The sequence below is a fragment of the Lytechinus pictus genome, chromosome 5 (genome assembly GCF_037042905.1).
Source record: "Lytechinus pictus isolate F3 Inbred chromosome 5, Lp3.0, whole genome shotgun sequence".
NCBI lineage: Eukaryota > Metazoa > Echinodermata > Echinoidea > Temnopleuroida > Toxopneustidae > Lytechinus > Lytechinus pictus.
In genome coordinates, this window is record NC_087249.1 from 27953632 (window position 1) to 27973769 (window position 20138).

Here is a 20138-nt window from a genome sequence, read left to right on the forward strand (position 1 = left end):
TTATGTATATATACATAAATGTTTACTAATTGGCAGGAAGTTGATATACATAATGTATGTAGCTGCTGAGTGTTAAATGGTCAAGAGAAAGTAGTAAATTTCATTCTATGTGGTACATCAGTTGTTATTGTGTCTTTATTAATGTGATGGTAGTTTTATATGATATCAAATAGTGGTAGAAAAATACGAGCTGATTGGCTAAATTGGTACACCGTGACCTCCCTTTATATTGTACCCTACAATATAACTTGATTTTTGGAGGGTAAAACCCTTGTTAAATGAAATGGGAGAATATAGATTAATGGCAATACGCATTTAGCCAGTCAGTCCTGCGCGTCTGCATTTTCTAAGCAATTGCAACGCATTAAATCTTAATTTTCATAGTGACGTCACCTTTTCCTGACTTGTGCAACTAAACATTATGGACGGTACATTTTGGATGGCACGTGTGCAACGGTACGAATGTTTGACATTCAGCCTCCCAACTGCTCGCGTACAACATGCTAAGTAGGCATTGTATAATTTACTATAATAAATAGTGAATGTTCTATCACACAGTATTACTGGACTATATGAACTCCAAATATAATCCAGTATATTGTACAATAGATTGTACTCTATTAATATAATAAAGACATTCAGAAATGCAAAATTTTGAACAATGTTTTTGTGGACTGGAAAGGGGTATTTGGGTAGTAGTAAAGCCCATTATTCACCCATTACTGCACAAGAGACATCCATAGTCCTTGATTTTTGGAAAAGAAACATAGGACCTGTAATAAATTATTGATATCTGTATTTGTATTCTCTTATCACTCAATGGTGAATATACACATACTATAAAACACTATCAATGCTTTAATTTTGGTCAATGTTGGAGAAATGAAGGAACATCAACTACAAATCATCTTGGTCATGAATTTTAGACTTTAATTTTACATTTTTCTTTCATATCAAAGAGAACAAAAAACGATAAAATGGCAATAAGGGGGAAAACTGTTCATGACATGCGACAAATGTGAGAACAGAGCAACAATACAATTGAAAATTGAATTCTGGCATACATGCCAGTAATGACAAATATCAGCTATATACAATTCATTACACACATTCAACAATTATTTCAAAAATGCATCCAAATCAAATCGATTTTTGACAAAAATAGACATCAATATTGAGTTGGACTGTCTGGCATGAGGTGATTTCACGAAGGTGTTTGTGTGTTAGGGATGTTATCATTAACTCGAGCTAGTCTTGAGAAATCTAGATGAAAATAAAATTGATGAGATACAGCATTCAATTAACATCTGGTGGAATGTAAATAGAAATTAAGACAAAATAATCTCTCTTCAAATCATTAAAGATTATTTGATTGGTAGACCTTTGGAAAAGAAATCATTATTTTTTTTAAAGTTCATTTGTAAATATGAGATAATTGAACATTCATTGCTAGATACAGGCACCTTAACAAATATGTGTGTGCCGCTTCTGTCAGCAAGGAATCCTGTACAGCATCTTTCATCCCCCTTCCCCCCCCCCCCAATATCCCATTATCTAGTCTGTGCTGAAATGTGAAAAAGATGCAGAGTATGATTTCTGCGAAAATAAATGCAGACTGGGCTTTGTTATAATGCCCAACATGTAAATCATTAAAACTCAAATACCGGTAGCATTCTCAACAATCTTCAGAACAAACTAACGGAAATGCATCATATTTCCAATGTCTATCCAAATATCAACATTAAATTAAGTGTTGGTTTTCCCATTACATTCATCAAATTTGTGTGCATTGTTAAGCGAGATAATGAAAGCAAGTGAGGGGGATGTATGGGTGAGATGACCGAGATCATAGAAAGTGGGTGGGAACGACTGAAAATAAAGCTGAAAAGGAAACTATAAATCAAAATGAAAGGAAAACTTTGGCTTAGATAGTAAAAATTAATTGCATGACAACTTGGTATACTAAAGCTCAAATTGTTAAATTGTCCAAAAATGTTTACACCAGCAGTCCCTTTGAACTATTAAGTAGTAGTTTTTTTTTCATAGACAGATACCACATTCAGACCTAACGTTGCCAATATGGTAACTACCATGTAAAACTTGATTGTGAATGTCTCTTTGAGCCCTCTTACCATGTTAGTTAACATAATGGCAAAGTTGCTATAATTGTAACTCTTTACGAAACGGGCCCATTGTCTTGAAGCTTTTAACTGTTCCCCATTGCATAAAAGTTACTATTACGGGAACACTGCCATCAAATTGCAACTTTCAGGAAATCCTTGATTTTGATTGGCTGTTGAGCATCATTACCATGGTAGTTACCATTGGATACCAAAGTTGCAAATAATAGTTGCTTTGGTAACTTTGCCATCCAATAGTAACTACCATGGTAACACTGATCATCAGCCAATCAAAATAAAAAATTCCATGAAAGTTACAATTGGATGGCAAAGTTACCATAATAGTACTTTTTATGCAACAGGCCCCAGATGTCACAGATATTCATATCATCATCAGATCGTCTCCTAGTCTCTCCAGGGGCCAGTTGCAGAAAGAGTTGCGTTTAAACGCAAGTCCCGAATACAGGTGCTTCATTCGCTGAAAATCAAGTTGCGCAAGATTTTTTGAGTTGCGTTTGATCGCAACTCTTTCTGCAATGGGCCCCAGGATAGAGAGAAAGTTTACTCATGCTCGTCAGGTCACAAGAATATACTACAACCTTCAATGCAAAATTATAGCATCATGGATCTCCTTGTGAGAAGCTGACAAACATTGACTTGGCGGCATGTCAACGTATAATTCATCCAATCTATTTTTTGTCCAGTCTAGGGGATTGAACTTTGGACAGACATGCGAAACAGTATACACACACTGATTATTGTTTGTTATCCATTGTCAAACATATCTATATTATCCTTCTTCTCTTTGCCTCTCCTGCTTGACTGCCGCGTCCTTCTTGTTGAAGTCCCCTCTCCATTGTTCTCAGAGAAAGACCTTGATGCTGCCAGAGGTGTCTTTCCTGAATCTCCTTTAGAGTTCATTCTCGGTGGGATGACAAACCTGATGGGTTTCTTAGCTGCTTCCCTCTCTGCAGGAACTTCAACTGATTTCTGTTCATCTTTGGAGCTACACGTTTTGCTCGCTGTTGACTGGTCTTTCTCCTCAGTCTTACCACTCATTGACTCATCCTGGGGTTGTTTACTATCTTTTCCATCTAACTGATTCAGCGGTTCTTTGGACATTGATTCTGATTCTGTATTATTCATATTTTTGGTTACGTCATTACTAATAGTCACATTGCTTAGGGATGTAGGTATAGTCTTTGAACTGCCTTCAGAAGTTGAAAGCAATCCCTCCATTGATTCGCATGTCTTTTTCTCCGCACTTATACCGTTCTTTGACAACCCTTTTTCGGTTGATGAATCCACCTGTTTGGCATCATCGTCCTTCTCTGCCTCATCCACATCTACATCACACACTCTATCCTTGGTAACCGCATCTTTCCTTGCCTCCCCATCACCAATAGCAACCACCTCAGCGATGACCTCAACATCCCCATCATCATCCTTCTGTGGGGCGAAGGAAGTCTGGTCCTCACGCATGCGCGTTGTTCCCTTCACCCATTTGATCTCCTGCGATCTTGGGGATTGTTGACTGGTGCTGGCACCACTGGTATTTCCTTGGTCCAAGTAGTGATACCGGTCTCTTGCCCTCTCCCAGTTGTCACTCTTCCTCTTGCCGATGAGACCTAGACTGTTGATTGACTTCTGGTTGCCAGCTCCAAGCCCTGACTTCTTGCCATGGAGGAACACCTGAATCTAGAGGAGGAGGGAAATGATACATTTGTAAAGTATATAACTATAATCCATAATGGTGATAGTTGTTGCCAGGTCAGTAATGTAGTGACAAACTTTGTTAGTTGTACGTCAGCATTGGAAATACCTGTAATAGAGACCTCTCCAGGAGAAGCAAACTCGAAGTTCCAGCAAGAAATTCAGTTAGCCCTGAGCCATTCTTAGGCCGCGGAAAGTGAGATACTGACTTTACAACAAGGCATTTTCAAGTGGCATTACATAACGTCTACCTAGTTGTAAATCTCAATCTACCATGGTTCAACCGTGTATAATTCATATCTAATTGGTGTCAATTCCCCATCAAAAAATACAACAATCCATCTTTAAAAGAAAGGTTGGCAGTTTATGGTAAAGTGTGATGACACCTTATGTATATGGAAACGACTATAGAATATGAAATGTGATTTATGATAGCTTCAAGTAATGTTTTAAACCTTCCTCCATAGGACTTGGTTGTGTGAACTAAGCCTTGCCACAATCACAAACACATTTACAATCATTTTAACCCATAACCTGCACATAAACATGAACCCTAACAAAGTTACCCACCCAGTTATCAAACCTCATAATATAACAGTATAATAGGAGGGTCTATACGAGCGATGCTAACCTTATTATTATTCATTATTATTATTATTACTGATAATTCCAAATAAAAAGTGGGTCATGATGAAATATACTAATTCTTTTTAACCAATTATATTAATTCACTTGATTTTTAACAAGACTATTTTACCACATACAACACTAAATAGATGTTTTATTCCAGAGGCCCCAGTAACAAAGTATGACATGATCTCATGTCTAGCAAATACACTCTACTAATAGTAACACTCCGCTTAAGATAAATACATGATATGCGAATATATTGCATAACATCCAGAAAGATACTGAGTGTGTTTGAGGATTGACTTACTGGTTCTTTGATACCACTCTCATTCTTGCCTAGTGATTGTCCTTCTTTCCATCCCATTTTCTTCAGCATCTTATGACCCATGTTCCTATCGGATATAGCTCTGTAAAACAAACACAATATGGAATATCATATTTCTTACATTGGGATGATTTAAAGGGGAATGAAATCTTTGGAACAAGTAGGCTTGTGTCGAAACAGAAAAATCAAATAATAAGAACAAAGAAAGTTTGAGAAAAATCTGACAAATAATGAGAAAGTTATAAGCATTTGAATATTGCAATCATTAATGCTATGGAGATCCTCCTATTGGCAATGCTACATGTGATGTCACATGGGAACAACTTTCCCTTTGATGGACTATAAAATACCCCCAAAATGTCTCTTTTTGCTTTTTCTTATGGTGATACAAACTCTTTATCCATGATGTATTCTTTAACAAGTGGAATGCCTCTGGCCGTCTCACCTGCATCACGCGATTCAATATAGCAGCAGTGCTGATTTTGAAAACTACTATAACTCGCACAAGATGTTTAGTGATACTTGGTTACTCTTATTTCCACGTTTTATGAACTAGACCAATACACTTATAAAGATATGATGGCAATTCAACAAATACCCCCAACGTGGCCAAAGTTCTTTGACCTTACATGACCTTTGACCTTGATCATGTGACCTGAAACTCGCACAGGATGTTCAGTGATACTTGATTACTATTATGTCCAAGTTTTATGAACTAGACCAACACACTTTCAAATTTATGGCTGTAATTCAACAAATACCCCAATTTGGCCAAAGTTCATTGACCCTAAATGACCTTTGACCTTGATCATGTGACCTGAAACTTGCACAGGATGTTCAGTAATACTTGATTACTATTATGTCCAAGTTTCATTAATCAGATCCATCGACTTTCAAAGTTATGATGGTAATTCAACAGATACCCCCAATTCGGCCAAAGTTCATTGACCCTAAATGACCTTTGACCTTGGTCATGTGATGTGAAACTCAAGCAGGATGTTCAGTGATACTTGATTAACCTTATGTATAAGTTTCATGAACTAGGTCCATATATTTTCTAAGTTATGATGACATTTCAAAAACTTAACCTTAGGTTAAGATTTTGATGTTGATTCCCCCAACATGGTCTAAGTTCATTGACCCTAAATGACCTTTGACCTTGGTCATGTGACATGAAACTCAGGCAGGATGTTCAGTAATACTTGATTAACCTTATGGCCAAGTTTCATGAACTAGGTCCATATACTTTCTAAGTTATGCTGTCATTTCAAAAACTTAACCTCAGGTTAAGATTTGGTGTTGACGCCGCCGCCGCCGCCGTCGCCGTCGGAAAAGCGGCGCCTATAGTCTCACTCTGCTATGCAGGTGAGACAAAAATCTGTATTACATGCCCTCCTATAGAAAGAACACATTATCTACTGATAGATGTGATAAAAGAGGCAGTTTAAGTGAAATATATACTAAGGTAATGGGGAGAGTTGTTCACAAGTGACATCACACATTTTTGTCACATTGCCAACGTGAGGATCTCCATAGCATAAGTAATCACAATATTCAAATGCTCATAACTTTCTCATTATTTGTCGGATTTTTCTCAAACTATCGTTGATCTGTTTCTTTGATTTTTCTGTTTTCACACTAGCTATCTTGTTCCAAAGGTTTCATTCTCCTTTAAAGTGAATATCTCCATTCCCTTCCCTATTCTAACTTTATATTGTAATCATGACCTGTGGGCAATTTCACAAAATTGTGTACAATAAACAAATTGGGATAACAGTGTAAAGCTACCGAAATCATTCAATGTGATAAGCTGATGGTAAACTTATAACAGAAATTTTACATTTGTTACTGTAACAAGACTTTATGGAATAGGACACAGATACTGTATTAATTAATACTGCTGCTTATAATTGATGCAGGATATTATAGTGAAGTAGGTTGTAGCAAATAATGATTTCATTGGAAAGTCTTTGAAATCAAGTTTAATTGTCACCATATCATGGTCGATCTAGATCTGGTTTATTGGCCTAAATTGAATTCTGTGAAATCATGAAATGTTTATAGCTGGAAATGATCACTCTAAAGATCACCAAGATGGATAAGTACATGAGGGGCACTTATACATATAAAAGTGTATAAATAGAAGTGTATATTAAAAAGACCTGATTTCTGACTGGAATGGCACACTTATTTTTTTCATTTCTCAGCAAATATACATTTTCTATCAGAATCAATTTATGTACAAACAATTGGGTTGTCATTTTATTTGATTCTGTTAAACCCATGTTTACTTTATTATCACAATTGGTATTCATGTTTAAAGGAAAATGAAAGGATAGATTTATTATCTGGTCATAAACCGATTACATTTCACTGATTAAAATAAAATTAAAATGAGGCAGAACGGTTTCCTATTTCCCATGATATGCCAAGTCAAAGTTATCAATGTTTTGATATTCGAAAGACCCGTGGAGGTCGCCATTTTGCTCATACTCCCCATATCTCCGTGGGGGGTTGTGACGTCAGCGACGGACAACTTGGTGTCCGACCCCGGCGCGCGCCTGTGATTACTAACGTAAAATCGGTCAGAAAAGGGCACAAAATGCAGCTTTTACCGAATTCCCGATCCGCAGAAGAAGCCAGAAATCTCTAAAAATGGGTGGCTTCACTAAAGGTGGAGAAATACAACAAGCCTTCCTCCAAAGTCACGAGGAATGATGTTGTTTGTAGCGAGCATTTCACCGATTTCTTCGGCCGAGTATTGGGGCTCGAAGTCGTAGGCTCTCGGGCTTTCTCAGTTTTATTTTTCACTACAAACGTCCAAGATAAGTTTTGTTTTACTTAAAATCAACGGTAACAAATAAACAACGTTAGATATATTGAAATATAGCACAATCAACAATTTCACGATATTCAAACGGGATAGACAACCAAACTTCCAACATACACGATCACTCGGTTCAGGGGCCGGTGGCCGGGGCCGGCTGTCCGTACAAATTTAGCTTTGTCAAATTTGCCAATTTGGATATCGTAAATAAATGTGTAAACATTTTCACCAAAACTCATCAATTTGTGTTTTTAAACCATAAAATAATTTTAAGTGTTTAATGTGTATATCTTATTTATTTCTGGTAAAAAAAGTATCTATATTATGCAAACTTGGGGGTGGTTTCAGCCCGTTTATTACTGCACATGGAAGTACTATCGAGAGCAGTTGTTCGTCGCTGACGTCACAATTTTGAACGAACCTCGCAACAATGGCGATCTCCATTCAGAGACTTCAAACCTGAAGAAGCTCAACTTTGAAGAGGTGGTACTCCATACTGGGAAATCAGATTTGGGTATAAGTGAATTCATTTTGATTATCATGTACTTATCAATGATATTATGTGGTATTGAATTTTGGGTTTCATTCTCCTTTAAGTATCCATATCCAATCTGGTAATTGCTCAACATGCAAAAAGTCTTTATAAAAACTATAGACAAGAATTAGATATAGAGATACCCCTACCTATCAACTGATGCAGGTATGTCATTGGGTAGGTATGGATTGTCACTTCCTACTGTAACACGTCTCTCTTCAGCTCTGTCCTTGTACCCAGGATGACCTCTAGAGGGCTCCCTTTGACTGTAATCAGCACCTACGAGGAGATACTTCTTCTTGATCTTCCGAAGCTCTTTCCGTCTCTGTTGCTCTTTGTCTGCTTGGCTCAAAACGGGTGTGACTATGAGAGAAGAACAACAAATGTGACTGTAATATTTCACCATTATTCATCAATTCATATCAGACAAAATACAACAAAACAGACAAGAGAAATGCTATTCAATTCTTGAGAAAAACTGTGTAATAATCAAACATTCTGAAATAATACCATGAGGCATTTTGAAAACAAAAAACTTATAAACATATCAATACTTTAGGCAATTGAATATTTAATAAATTTATTTGAAGAAACATACTTCATCAGTCATCACAGAATTATCACATCACACTACCTGTAGTGTCAAGTAATACATTATGTTGCTGAAATTTATGGCAATACCACTGCATACAAAAAGTGACATCAGTAAAAAGAAAAAAATACAACCAACAAAGTTTGTATTATCATGCAACTATAAATCTAAATTTATCACTCATCTATAAAGGTCATATTTTCAGTTTACCCTGAATTTGTGTTACAGTGGAACATACAATAAACCTTTTCACAGAGCCCCTTCTACCTTATGAGGCCTTCACACCCACATTTCACCGTACCATAAAACCACCTGCAAACCCAACGTGAACAAGGCCATCATTAGAACCTTACCTTCCATTGCCTGCTGATGTCTAAACGTAGCTTGAACCTGGCCTGGTTCACATTCATCACACGTCTCGTCTCCTCTGTGGATGTGTATCCTCAGCGTGGTGGTGCCAAAGGTCAAGTAATCCTTGTGACTCAGAGGTTGAGGGTCACTCTTCACACGAGACTAAAAACAATTATCATACAAATATATTGACCATCTTGAATAGCATTGGTGAACAGAAGAAAATATTTTGAATTTGAAGGTTTGTATTTTGAGACTGTCATTGGCTTTATAATATTGATTGTCACATAGAACCATGATGAATATTATGAGGTAAATATGAACTTAATTACATTTCATTCTGGAAATGGTTATATCATTCATCAATGTTTTTGGCTTTCACAAATTGTACTACTCAATGTTGAAATTCATGTCTGAGCATAATGTAAGTAAATAATACTGATTCAGTCATTTGTATTGTTAATACAGATACTCAAGAAAGGAGCACTTATACTAAGACAATGTTCTAAATTTCATTACACGCCTTCAACTGGCATGGAAATCTGAATAAAAAGTTGGGCAAACAAAAAAAATCTACAATCAATCAATTCAAAATTTTCTTTTGCAAATTTACAATTGATAGATCAATTTCAACTGTAGCCAATCAATTCTTGTTTCAAGAAGCAGATCGGCATATGAGTGCAAATATGCAATCAATTGCAACTTATGATTGATTTCAGGATAACATATTAACTTGCAATTGACTTCAAGTTTCTTGCAACACCCCATAAGTCAAGTCTCTTAGAACCATAGAAATTAATTTGAATTAAGCAAAATTCCACTTAAAAGATACAAATAATGCATGTTCTGCATATTATGGGGGTTGTTTCACAAAGATTTAAGTATGACTTAGAGTTGCACTTAAATGCCTATTTGCGTGCAGTTTAAAAGGCATGACCGCATTGGTCAGATCATGCCAAGAGGATGCATATCGATCAATAAGATTGCGCATTGCATATCATGTACACGTCGACATTTAAGTGCGACCCTAAGTCATATTTAAATCTTTGTGAAACACCCCCTGGTCTGAAAAAAAAAAAGCTTAGATTTATTCAAATAATGGTAAAGTTAATAAACACAATCTACTGTATGTGAACATGGCAGGTTTGTTTTCATCACTCACCAACATCCGTCTATGTCTTAGACTCACTTACCTTGCGTGTAAGAGGAACCCCATTGAGAACAGTTCCATTCTGACTTCCAAGGTCTGTGATTGTGTAAACTCTCCTTTCAGTATCATATGACATCTGTGCATGGGTCTTACTAACACCTAGCTCTGGAACCAATAATATATGGCTGGATCCTTCCCTGTTTAAGGAAAGAAAAACGATTTCTTAAAAACTTAAAGACAAAATTATATATTTCAAATTCAATTATTAGCTGAATTCTTTATTTTATTATTTTTATTTGGCTAAGTATTTATCTAAATACAAGATCAACATAAAAATTCATTTTCTGAAATGCTTGTAGAATCTAAAAAAGGCCATACGCATTATTTATTGAAACTTATAATCAGTTAAATTTGTCACATTTCTTTTTTAAATAAGCCAATTATTTACATGAAAGTACACAGTCCGTTAAATTCAAGCAGCATACAGCAGCATGTGCAACCTTTGTAATATAGGCCCCTAACTTAGGCTCAATCTTTTAATAAGCTACAATTGTTTCATATCATTCTTAAACATGGAAAGCCTGCGATGCCATAATTTTTCATCTAGAACGCGTATGTCACACTGCAGTACTAATGACAGATGACATACACTAGCAGTGGCGTACCTAGGATTTTTCACAGGGGGGGCAAAACCGTCCACCAAAAAATTTGACAAGCAAAAAAAAAAAGGTCTTCAATCACAAATGAAGGATTTTGTACTAGAAAAAAAATTGACAAGCAAAAAAAAAAAGGTCTTCAATCACAAATGAGGGATTTTGTACCAGAAAAAAATTTGACAAGCAAAAAAATATAAAGGTCTTCAAGCTCGTCAGGGATACGTCCTTTGCATGGGTTGTGGCTCGTCAGGGGGGGCAAACTGCCCCCTCTGCCCCCCACCCCCCCCCCCTAGGTACGCTAGTGTACACTAGCATATGCTCCTTTGTAAACAACAGGATAGGACACACTCATAGATACAAAATGATGGCATCACAAGCTTCTACAGTTAAGAATGGATATCAATCAAGTTCATCTATTTATGGCATGGAGATGCAATGTGCTCTTTTACCTGCCTATGGTACCTCCAGTACAGGTGACTATGGATAGAGAGCCAAGCTTCATTGATTCAGATCTCACAACGATCATTCTGATACACGGTGGATAATCAACTTTTGTGGCTGTCAGGGTAAACCAAGAGAAAATTAACAATAATATGATACATAAAACTGTAACTTTTGCCACGCACACGTTGCTTTTACTTTCTTTTTCTTGAACCTTTAATAAACAGGTTGTTTAAATGTCAGATATATATTAAAAATTTAATATAAAGGGATGCCTGTAATATCTAAATTATCCGGTGATCTTTATAAGACCGAATAGAAAAATGATAATTTTCATTCAATTTAGAAAAGTGCTTATTCACATCTTTATCTTAGATTTTCATTGCAACATATATGTGTTTCAATCAAATCATTCAATTTGTTAGGTAACAAACCGACAACAATGACAAACAAACATCCCATTTGGCCAACAAACCTTCCACACTCTGTACATCATCATCATCATCATCAATGACCATGGATTCCTCACTGACATCTTCATCATCCATTGACTCTCCCTTGGATGATCCACCACTCTCAGATGAACTGTCCGAACACTCTCCTTCTTCCATGTCCGACTCATCGGAGTCTATCACAATCACATCCGGTAACTCCTCTCCGTTCTCCTTCTTTCCCTCGTCATCGACCGCCTTCCTCCGTTTCCTTCTGGAATGCGAGTATTTCAATCGTTTTCTGTGACGACGTCTTGAGGAGTCATCAACATCCACGATCTCGATGTCATCAACGGCTTCGGTTTGGTCCTGGTGTGATTCTTGGGGTCTGGTGGTTGTGGTGGTTGCGGTGGATGTCTCATCGGTGCCATTTTCAGGGTAATCTTCGGCAGGGCTGGTGATGTCGATGACCTCACAATCAGGATTTATTACTCTAGATGTAGATGCCCTATCGTTGCTTCCTGACTGCTGATCGATAGAAGGCAGGATGGACAGTTCACCCGACAAGAAGAGCCCCAGAGATTGATGAATGGATGGACAGAGATAAAGATGGACAGAAACAGACATACAGAAGACAGGACACAAGTCGAGGAGAACAGAAGAAAGGAATGTAGATGATATCAGACAAGAAGAACAATATTTCAGAGAAATGTGTATATATGAAAGGACAGTAAGATTTATAATGAGACAGAATATAGAGACAGAAAGGCAGACAGACAAGAAAATAAAGAACAAAAGAGAGTGGGACAAAACAGAAGAAGTAAAACAATTTTTTAATATAAAGTAATACCTGTTTTTTGAGGGCTGGAATAGTAGTAATTTTGTTTGCCAGTGATTGTATAACCTTGCTCAATTAAGGAAAGGCTTGTCATGCCAGCTATCAGTTGTCCCTCCTGCAAAATGAGAATGCAGAATAGAGGGATATCAGACCAAATAATTGTCATCTTTTGAATTGACAATAGCGAACAGGCTTAATTCAGAAGTCGAAGGGCCAAATAGTGTTTCATTCTAACGGATTAATATTAAGTCAGTTGTTAAGTTTTGTTTTTTTCTTGAGGCTTTCCCGCTAACAAAAACAACCAGATTTCTTTTTTTCTCAACATGGCGGTGCCAATTTTCTCTCAAAGCAAAGCAATATTGTTGGCAACTAAATGTTTAAGCTCTCTATAGGTTCAGATTTACCCGATGACATGACAAGCATATCTCCCCTTATAAGCAAAAGGGAATATTTGAGCTTTTTTTAATACCTTAGTAAAAACAAATCTCACCATTCACATTGAACTATGGGATACAAAATCAACTTATTGAACTACGTCCAAAATTATAGCTTGTTTTAACACACCTCTTGACATATTGGTTTGATTCATCATGAATATCTTAAGATATATCACTTTAAAATCATTGGCACATATTCTGAAGTCGGGTTTAACTTAGACCATGGTCTAACCCTGTAAATCTGTAACTCTGTCAATTATGGGGAGCGAAAAATTCAAAAATTCTGTCTACCGGTATATTGTATACTTCTTATGTTTACTATTTTGTTTCCCTCTGCTTTCATAATGAGGAAAAATACCTCAAACTACTTCAGTTATCATTACTAGACAATTATGAACAATTTGGGTGTCAGATGAGTTAATAAATTGGATGTGTAGTGTAAGGGATTTGTGCCCCAATTGGCTCTCTGTAGTTAAACCACAACTTTAAACCAGGGTTTAATTTAAACCCAAGTTTAGAATACGGGTCATTGTCTCAAACATTTCAACTGTCACGATTGATATCAAACTTTAAATATCATTCAGGTTGTCAGTGGACAATCCAAGGAACCATGCCTTCCATGACTGTCTAATGAATGTATTTTTCATCTACTGTATCAAAGCATTGTTCCCTCTATCATAACATCAACAAACTATGCTTTCAAAAACAATGATTGATTGAAAGTTCTTTTTCCTTCATCAAGGATCTCTCAAAGAATTCAATGACAATTGCCCCAGTGACAATTGCTCTGCTATCAACACCATGCAACAATCGACGCTTAAACTTCAACCCTGGATTTAACCGGTATCAGGACAACTACCCCCTGGACAATCACCCCCCGGACAACTACCCCCCGGACAATTACCCCCCGAGGACAATTACCCCCCGGATAATTACCCCCCGGACAATTACCCCCTGAGGACAACTACCCCCCGAGGACAATTACCCCCCGGACAACTACCCCCCGGACAACTACCCCCCGGACAACTACCCCCCGGACAATTACCCCCCGGACAACTACCCCCCGGACAATTACCCCCCGGACAACTACCCCCCCGGACAACTACCCCCCGGACAATTACCCCCCGGACAATTACCCCCCGGACAACTACCCCCCGGACAATTACCCCCCGGACAACTACCCCCTGGACAATTCCCCCCCGGACAACTACCCCCCGGACAATTACCCCCCGGACAATTACCCCCCGGTCAACTACCCCCCCGGACAACTACCCCCCGGACAATTACCCCCTAGACAAAGGGAGTGCACAGAGTCATACGTCAGCCGTACGTTTGACGTAAGATGTACTCAAGGCATTCTCGAGTATCTTGGAATCAAACGTACGCCGTAAGAAAGCTGTAAAATTGAGCTCCATCCATAGCCGGATCCAGGGGGGCCGCCCCCCTATCAGCAGAGCAAAAAAATGAAGAAAAAATTGGGGGGAAAGAAAGAAAAAAGAAAAAGAAGGGGAAAGAAAGGAGGAAAAATAAAAGTTAAAATAAGAGGGAGACGAGTGAAAAAAAAAGGTCAGGGGATGACTTGGAAAATGATAAAAAAAATATATTTCATGTCACTATATTAATTTTTTCGCTCGCGCTTCGGGCTCGCATAGCCTGTTCGATGAGATACACATCTTGCTAAATAGGCTAATATGTAGCTTAAAATGTCAAGTTTTGAAGTCGATATTACAAAGCATATTTGAGCTCGGACATTATTCATAATTTTGTTTGATTTACAAACTGATTTTTAAGTGCTCTGTTTAATGTCCGTTTTATGGTGTGAATATAACTTGCAGCTTGCGCTATGCGCTCGCATTATTTGATTTGCCAAATTATATAACAAACTACTTAAAACCCCCCTTTTATGACAGTTTACCAGAAATTTCGTCTCACGATTTGCGCTCGCATTTTTGTTAAAAATATATCAACTCACAAATCCTATTCATGATTACAAAAGTGCTTAAAATATCCAGTTTTCAGGCCTCAGTGTCAACACATTTTACTCACTCATTTAGGCTTATTACATTAATAGATATGATAATAAAATTTTCATGAATTCTTAATGACTAAATTATCCCTTTTCAGAAAAGAATATCGACAATATCACAGTTTCATATGTTTCATATCGCGCTCAGGAAGAGGAATAAGAAAGTTGTCATCATTTTCATATGATGACAAAATGTCCTTAGACCTAGAATGTCCAGGTCCTAGGTCAAAATAAAATGAAGATATCAGCTCGCGCTTCACACTCGCATCATTTATTAAGTGCTTTCCACATCCACTTCACAATTTCCATACACAATGCTTTAGATAGTGCTCAAATTCACCATTTTCATACCGGAATATCAAGTATTTTCCGCTCGCGCTTCGCGCTCGCATTGCTTTTTCGATGAGATTAATATCTTGCTCAATATAGGCTGATATGGAGCTTAAATTATCAAGTTTCGAAGTCAATATACAAAACATATTTCATCTCGGATATCGAGCTTTCATTATTTTTAAATTTACAAATTGATTTTTCAAGTGCTCTGTAAAATGTCCGTTTTATGGTCTAAATATTAATATTTTCAGCTCACGGTGCTCGGTCGCATTATTTGATTTGCATAGGCCTACTTCTTTATAAATTCTTACAAACCGTCCTTAAAATGCACCTTAAACGAATTGTATACTATCATGATTGCCAATTTGTATAAAAAAACACTGTATTTGATTATGTCATATTGTTTACAATTTAGTAAATTTGGTACTTAATTTCCTTCTTTAATGTTTAATTGCTTTCACCCAAGAATAATACACATAAAAACTCCTTGTAATTTACAAGGTGTTCTTGTGTGTATTATCTTTGCATAAAGTTTTTTAGCTTACTTTATTAAGTTATAAAGCCACATCTTAATCTGGAATGTGCACCAATTGTTTCATAATTCTTAGCTTCTTGTTAGTTGAACTGTTAAAAAAAACAGATTTATAGGTCTACTTGACAGTGTTAGTGTTCATAGTTGCGTTATCGACTTTCAATATTTCTACCTATAAAGGTGGTTTTTTTACGTTTTATCTATTTGCCTGATTTCTTACCTGAAATTAAACCCAAAATAAATATTTAAAAACATCAGATCAGTTGGAATCAGAGATATTCAGCATTTGTGATTATTATGACTAATCGTGTTCAATTGTTCTATGAAAACTTAGAATGAGGGCCAGTTTACAAATTTTCTGATGTATATATGCATAGCCAAACGGGAGGTTTCGGGTGCAAGCCCCCCCCCCCCCCCCCCATTTTTCATGATGCAGAAGGCGCCGCTAAATAAAAACAAAAAAAGGAAAAAAGAAGAAAGTGAGAGAACAGGAGAAAGAGCAATATAAAAGAGAAAGAAAAAGTTATTAAAAGTAAGATAAAGTAGAAAATATTTCGGACACCTGTGCCACCGACCAAAACTTACAATGGGTCCCGCCTAATTCTAACATTGATGCTGGAGAGAAGGGGGGATTTTCTGGGGGTAATTGTCCGGGGGGTAGTTGTCCGGGGGGTAGTTGTCCGGGGGGTAATTGTCCGGGGGGTAGTTGTCCGGGGGGTAGTTGTCCGGGGGGTAGTTGTCCGGGGGGTAATTGTCCGGGGGGTAATTGTCCGGGGGGTAGTTGTCCGGGGGGTAGTTGTCCGGGGGGTAGTTGTCCGGGGGGTAATTGTTCGGGGGGTAATTGTCCGGGGGGTAATTGTCCTCGGGGGGGGTAGTTGTCCTCCGGGGGTGATTGTCCGGGGGGTAATTGTCCGGGGGGTAATTGTCCTCGGGGGGTAATTGTCCGGGGGGTAGTTGTCCGGGGGGTGATTGTCCAGGGGGTAGTTGTCCTAGAACCGATTTAACCATATACCCTACCCTAAACCAAAACATCAACCTAATGTAACACCCTATTGTTATCCTGACCCTAACCCATCATCTTTAATAACAAAATAAAACCAAGAGAAATTGTCACAGGAGCAAAAGTCAGGCCACCCTCTTAAAGACATCATAGAATCTCACCTCATCTCTGCTCTGACCCTGATGGTTTCTCCTCCTCCGAGATCTATCTCCCTTCTGACGATCTCTCTCCTGTCTTCTCCTATCTGGCTGGCCCCTGCTGCTTCCTGTCCCACCGACAGTGACCACTGGCAGGTCAACCTTGGAATGAAACTGGTAGGATTGTGTCTGCTCGTCGTAGAAGTAGTAAATCCCTCGAGCAGGATCATAGTGAAGATGGTTGTTCTGGGGAGGAACAGATCAGTCAAACATATGAAAATTGTTTCAATGTTTTAAATTGTGTTTAGATATGACTTTAATTCCTCCGTATAGAGTACCATTTCTTCTTCGATTGAGTAATGCAAAGCACTGAGATATCTAACTCCTATCTTTTTGCAACAAATTCAGCAAAGTTGTTAAAGGAAAGAAGAATAAAAAATGTCAACAAGTGCTTCAGATAAACAAAGTTTGAAAATTCAATTTTAATCTTAAATTTTCTTTCAGAAATCAAAACAAGAATTTGGTAAATTGACATTGTTTCTCTATTCGACTTTCTTTTCTTCTAAGTCAAGACGGATAAAAGATTTGTCAGATATTAGAGCAAATGTTGCCTGCATAGCTGATTCTCAATCACTGAATGAAACTTGTGGTTTATCTGTCTTTGGTTTCCAGGAGTTCGGCCAGTCATATTTTTCTCTATCCGTTTAATTCACCAAATCTGCATGTATATATCATACTACTTGTAAGATTGAATATTTGTATTTTTAGTACTCATACATGTACTTGTCCATGTTTTTAATATATCATACATTTGTTATGCGTGTATATGATGTAGATGCTTGCATATTTTTATTTTGGTTCTGGTTGTATATGTATGCATTGTATGTGCTATGGCAATTTCAATTCATGCAGTTCTTCGATCCATTAACATCATAATTGGAGGAGGTAGTAGTAGTATATTAATTTATTGCCAGTGGAGTATATAGACAGTATCTTGAATCTAACTGCCAATAATCATTTCCAACGTTAGCAAAAAAAATATGCTGTATTTTCATTGTTGTTGACTTTATGAATGTTGTTTTATTCAGTATTGTTTTCTAATGTGATTTATTTTTGTTGCCTTTTATATCAGTTAAAAGGCTTATTCTGATATTCAACTAAATTTTATATTATTTATCAACAACAAACTTTATCTGTATGTCAAAGAGCATTTCAAAGGTATTACCCAAATTAGTCATTGCCATAATGCAAGACAACTTACAAGAGAAACTACCTAGAGTGGAGTGAGGTTGTATGTATTATCATTTCTAATTTATAGGTATTTTTACTCATGTTAGTCATGTATCTGAAAAAAAAAAGATAACTTGTTATTATGTTCTCAAATATTGTGTAAAATCCAAAAATGTCATTAGTGTTGAACAAAATGATTTCAAATAGATTGAATTGAAGAGAAATTTCATCCATTATGGCCAACAACCTCAAAGAGGCATAGTAGGTGTCAAACATCTTAATACTGGACCTTATTTTCTCCAATGCACTATCACTGGAGCTGCATACCTCAATATGATTAATGCAGTTCTCGCCCTAGAGTTATATGCTTGATATGGAAGTGGTCGGAATGGAACAGAACCACAACTTTGGTGGTGTCAGGATAGGGCACCAGCACACCGTGCCTTCATGGTGAAGGACAGACCTCAAGAACTCTTTCCAAACACAATCATTGGATTGGGGCATGGAGAAGAATGGCAACCAAGATCCCCTGGCTTAACTCCATGTGACTTTGGTGTTGTCAAGATGGTGAACTGACCACAACCTGCCATTGCGGTGAGGGACAGACTGCAAAAACTCTATTGAAACACAACCATTGGATTGGGGCATGATGTAGAATGGGAACCAAACTCCCCTGAATTGACTCCTTGTGGCTTTTGCCTTTAGGGTAACATGAAATCAAAGGTTTATGGAACAACTGCTTTGGACATCAAGGATCTGACTACGAGCATCAACATTTAAGCCACCACTTTGAGAAAGACAATAATCCTGCATACTATTCAAACCATGATTGACAGGGTACATTAATGCTAAAGTATAAACAATAGTTAAATAGTGTCGCCTGGACATATACCTGGCGATGCAGTATAGTCAAGAGAAAAGACTAACATGTACTAATATAAATTCCCGTTCACCCCTATGCATACGTGCAGGCATTAAGCACAGTTTTCATTGCTTTTACCATAATCAAATGTTGAAACAAATGTTGAAATTAAGGTGAGGAATTGAAGAAGGTACAATATAGCAGTAGTGTGAATTTCTTGTTATCAAACTCTGAAATGGCTGGAAATTATTGCTACTTAATACACAAAGGGCAGTGTATTCAGAATCAATGAAGCCTAACCTTTGACTTTCCACGGGAACTACAACACAATGGCTAACTAAATACAAAAAATGAATTGAGTATAATACTTCAATTTAATAAATATTCTGTAGTCTATGAAAATGACTTTTGAGAAACAATCTGAGAACTAAAATCTAACTCTTTCACCAACATGATAGCACATTTGGCAAAAATTTCCAGTTATCTTCATATGTCTTTGAATTTTTTTCTTCTGAAAGGGAACAAAAATCTATCATTAAGTAGCACCACAAATCATAAATATTTGGGGGAAAAATCCTTTGTTTTCTTTATGCTAACTTCCAATATACTTCAAAGGATTGATAATATTGCTTTGTAGGCTGTAATCATCTTTGAATTATTGTGTCAATTTAAGGAATATTCTAAATCTAGACACTTAACATAAAGAAAAACTCACAGGATCGTAGTAGTAACCAGAGTTATAATCATAGTACATCCCACTATATTCATCTAGTACCACATTGGTTCGAGCTAAGGCATATTCGGCAGTGGCTCTTAAACTCTCTGCTATAGACTGAGACCCTGTTGATGATGACGTCTATAGAAAAAAAAACATTAAAACAAGTTTAAATTGACAACAATTACAAATTACATAACATACCACTTGTAGTTCAGTATGGGGTCCTATATTAGCTCTGATATGTCACATTCAAG

At 37.1% G+C, this 20138-nt stretch overlaps 1 protein-coding gene across 5 annotated transcripts in view; it reads right to left on the reverse strand.

The window, feature by feature from the left end:
• Positions 1-909: 909 nt before the first annotated feature.
• Positions 910-20138, reverse strand: part of LOC129262176 (angiogenic factor with G patch and FHA domains 1-like) — a 31754-nt gene continuing 12525 nt past the window's right edge. Inside the window, exons 4-13 of one of the 5 annotated variants that reach the window (XR_010293719.1) lie at positions 19882-20022; positions 17099-17320; positions 11816-12296; positions 11349-11457; positions 10287-10440; positions 9096-9255; positions 8300-8513; positions 4771-4870; positions 2469-3818; positions 910-2362 (exon numbers count right to left, since the gene is read on the reverse strand). Coding sequence is in view for 3 of the 5 variants with exons in the window: in XM_064100157.1 (XP_063956227.1) it covers positions 2886-3818; positions 4771-4870; positions 8300-8513; positions 9096-9255; positions 10287-10440; positions 11349-11457; positions 11816-12299; positions 17099-17320; positions 19882-20022 (2517 nt within the window). In the remaining 2 variants the exon portion in view is untranslated. Of the gene's footprint in view, positions 3819-4770; positions 4871-8299; positions 8514-9095; positions 9256-10286; positions 10441-11348; positions 11458-11815; positions 12300-12621; positions 12725-17098; positions 17321-19881; positions 20023-20138 lie in introns of all 5 variants that reach the window. The other 4 variants (XR_010293718.1, XM_064100158.1, XM_064100157.1 and 1 more) reach the window with 4 other exon arrangements.